Genomic DNA, 2741 nt, shown 5'->3' with positions numbered 1-2741 from the left:
TTGAATTGGAAGAGTTCAAGTGTGTCTTCAGGGGTGAATGAGTTAGACAAGAAATGATCTATCCAACAGTCAAAGTAGTGGTATACCTTTCTATAGATGTGCCATTCTGTATCATCCAAACGTCGGCGTACGTCCGGGCGATCAGTGCGGCAGCGACCAGGAACATATACCAGGCCTGTACAGCATAAACATCAAATCATCAAATCAAAGCATGTAAACCCCACGTATCAAAACACATTTTGTAAACTACTTGTACAGCAAGCCCAACAAATTTCTTATTTCTATGTAAGACAGGCAGTTACAAACTGAGAGCGTAAAAAGCAGTGATACAATGTACAGTAAAGTGTACCTACTGTACACAGGTTTAGTGTGATTTCTTGCTGTATGTAACAAAGTAATGTTAAGTCGCCTGTATTATGTGAAAACCCAGTGGAGGGAGATCTCCCACACTGGACTTTTAAGTGGTTGGCAACCCTGTATATAAGTGAGAGAAAAAATATATCTTTTTGTTGGTTTATACAATAAGGTAAAACAGAAGATAAAACAAATTGCAGTCCCCAGTCCCCGAAACCTGTTTCATCCATTCAGGCCCTTCAGAGATATAGTGGGATATGTATGCATCATGTATGTACAGTATACTTGTTTAAAAAATGAAAATTAATAGTCTCGCTGATTTATGTACCCATATGTTTTTACAGTGCAGGAACAGACATATTACAATGTCCATTGTATCATTATGTAGAATATAGGGGTAATTTTTTCAAAATCACTAGTTAAAATGTTTAACTGTGTTTTACTGTATAGGTCCCAATTATCCAGACAACTCCTACTGCCTGAGTGCCTTTCTAATGTTATCTGAGGTAGCCGCCTTACCTCTGCTGTCAACCATCCTGGAATGAGGACCTTGAGAATTCTTACTAGGCGCCTGTAATAGATATCAAAACAAAATGTTAACAAGTTAATCTTGATACACTCAACTGAAATATCAGATAACTGTTGTAGACATTAACTTCAGAATGATTGGCGCTTACTGTCACCAAATTTGAAAAAGTAACCCCAAACAAATAGTTTCTGAAAATTCATGCAAAAATCTAGTGACTTTATACCTTTCACCAAAAAATCTAAATTAATTACTGAGAAGCGGGAAACTTTCGCCTTTTTGGCCCTCCATAACGATGGCGAATTTATCATAAATCCTGCAAATACAAGTAAACAACATAATTAACATATTAATCAGACGTGAAGTGCGAAATTAACACTGAACACTGGACGAAAATTGATTTCATGGGCGAAGGTTTGACAGGGCGAAAATTCCCCGATATATAGTAATTCAAAAACATGTATATAATTATGCTTAAAACAAACTGTCTATTTAAAATAATATTAAGATAGAAAACCGATTTTAATTTTTTGATATTAAGATTTTACAGCAATAATTTTACCCAAAAAATACTGCATCGACTGCTGCCCTCTCCTTCTTTTGGCTCACACTCTGTAACATAAAACAAGTATTTATTGTAGTCTACACTGTTAAAATACATCAACAATACCTCATGTTATAAAGCATCCTTGATATCAAGGGGTTACGCTCACTTATGCTCTCAGATCTACACCAGTGGAATATGTCATAGCAAAATTGAAGGCTCGGTGTCTGCCACCTTGTGGATGAGACAAGGAGACTAGGTTGATCCTTTGATGTACATCAAAAGAATCCTGCGGTCATGTAATGATGAAACTAACCGTACTGGCTTTGAAGTCTGGTGTTGCTCCTCTGTAATCTTAAAAGGACAGGTATATCAGACATAGCGATTGGTTAGGGTTTGTTTTACCCGAGACCAATCAAATAGCTAGCCAAATGCCTTCAATTTTGTTATAACATAATCCAGGGGTGCAAAGAGGCTAATTGAACATTGGAGTGTCAAGCTTAAGGATGATTATAAAGACTACTTTTGTATCCTTTTTCATTCACTACTCAATACTGGTTCAGAATTTTTCTTTTCCTCTAAGATAGAGGTGTAAAATTTCAGACACAGTATTGAGCGTACCGGTTTGCAGGCAGTTTTTGAAAAATTCACAAGCTCACCTATAGCTATATAGTGTATTTTGCAATTTAGTAAATATTGAGAACTTTCACTTGTCCTGACGGTCCCAGATAACATCTACTAGACCCAGGTGTCAGGTTAGTGGAATTGTACACCCATGTAAATCTTACATAGAAATAGGTACCCCTGTCATAACTCACTACATGTATTACCAAAAGACAAATGGATGTATAATATAATGCAACAAATTAAACCAAATGACACATAATGTCCAGAGACATACTTACCTCATGTATAACCACTTTAATATCTGCCTGTTTTCTAAAATAGAAAAAGTATGTGATGTTACAAGATGAACAAATTATTTCATAGAACAGTCGTAAGAAAGCTATACTCATGGTCAAGACAAACTTTGGAGTTAAAAAGTTAACCAAATTTCAGTATATCACACTCTACCTTCATCAAGATGCACAAGTATAGCAAGTTTATAGAGCATCATATGCTCCAGACAATTACAAACTTCGGAATTAAAAAAGTTAACAAAGGGCCATAACTCTGTATAACGTTGGGTGCCAGACACAATTTTATTAAGCTGTACTCTACCTTACAGAGATACACACATGTAAGTATAGCAAGTTTGGTGAGCATATGTCAAATCACAAGAAAATTATGCTCAAGACAAACTTTTAATAAAAAAAA

At 35.7% G+C, this 2741-nt stretch overlaps 1 protein-coding gene across 1 annotated transcript; it reads right to left on the bottom strand.

Moving 5' to 3' along the window:
- Nucleotides 1-86: 86 nt before the first annotated feature.
- On the bottom strand, nt 87-2712 carry LOC110444963 (ATP-binding cassette sub-family D member 3-like; the record flags this gene model as incomplete). Its single annotated transcript, XM_021489324.1, has 4 exons — nt 2330-2712; nt 1443-1492; nt 874-925; nt 87-175 (listed from the first exon to the last, which is right to left on the bottom strand). Coding segments are annotated over exons 1-4 (302 nt in total), but the record flags the coding sequence as incomplete, so codon positions are not given.
- Nucleotides 2713-2741: the final 29 nt, after the last annotated feature.

The sequence above is a fragment of the Mizuhopecten yessoensis genome, unplaced genomic scaffold (assembly GCF_002113885.1).
Source record: "Mizuhopecten yessoensis strain PY_sf001 unplaced genomic scaffold, ASM211388v2 hete_36104776, whole genome shotgun sequence".
NCBI classification, from domain to species: Eukaryota; Metazoa; Mollusca; class Bivalvia; order Pectinida; family Pectinidae; genus Mizuhopecten; species Mizuhopecten yessoensis.
This window is presented reverse-complemented; position numbering and strand designations above follow the sequence as displayed.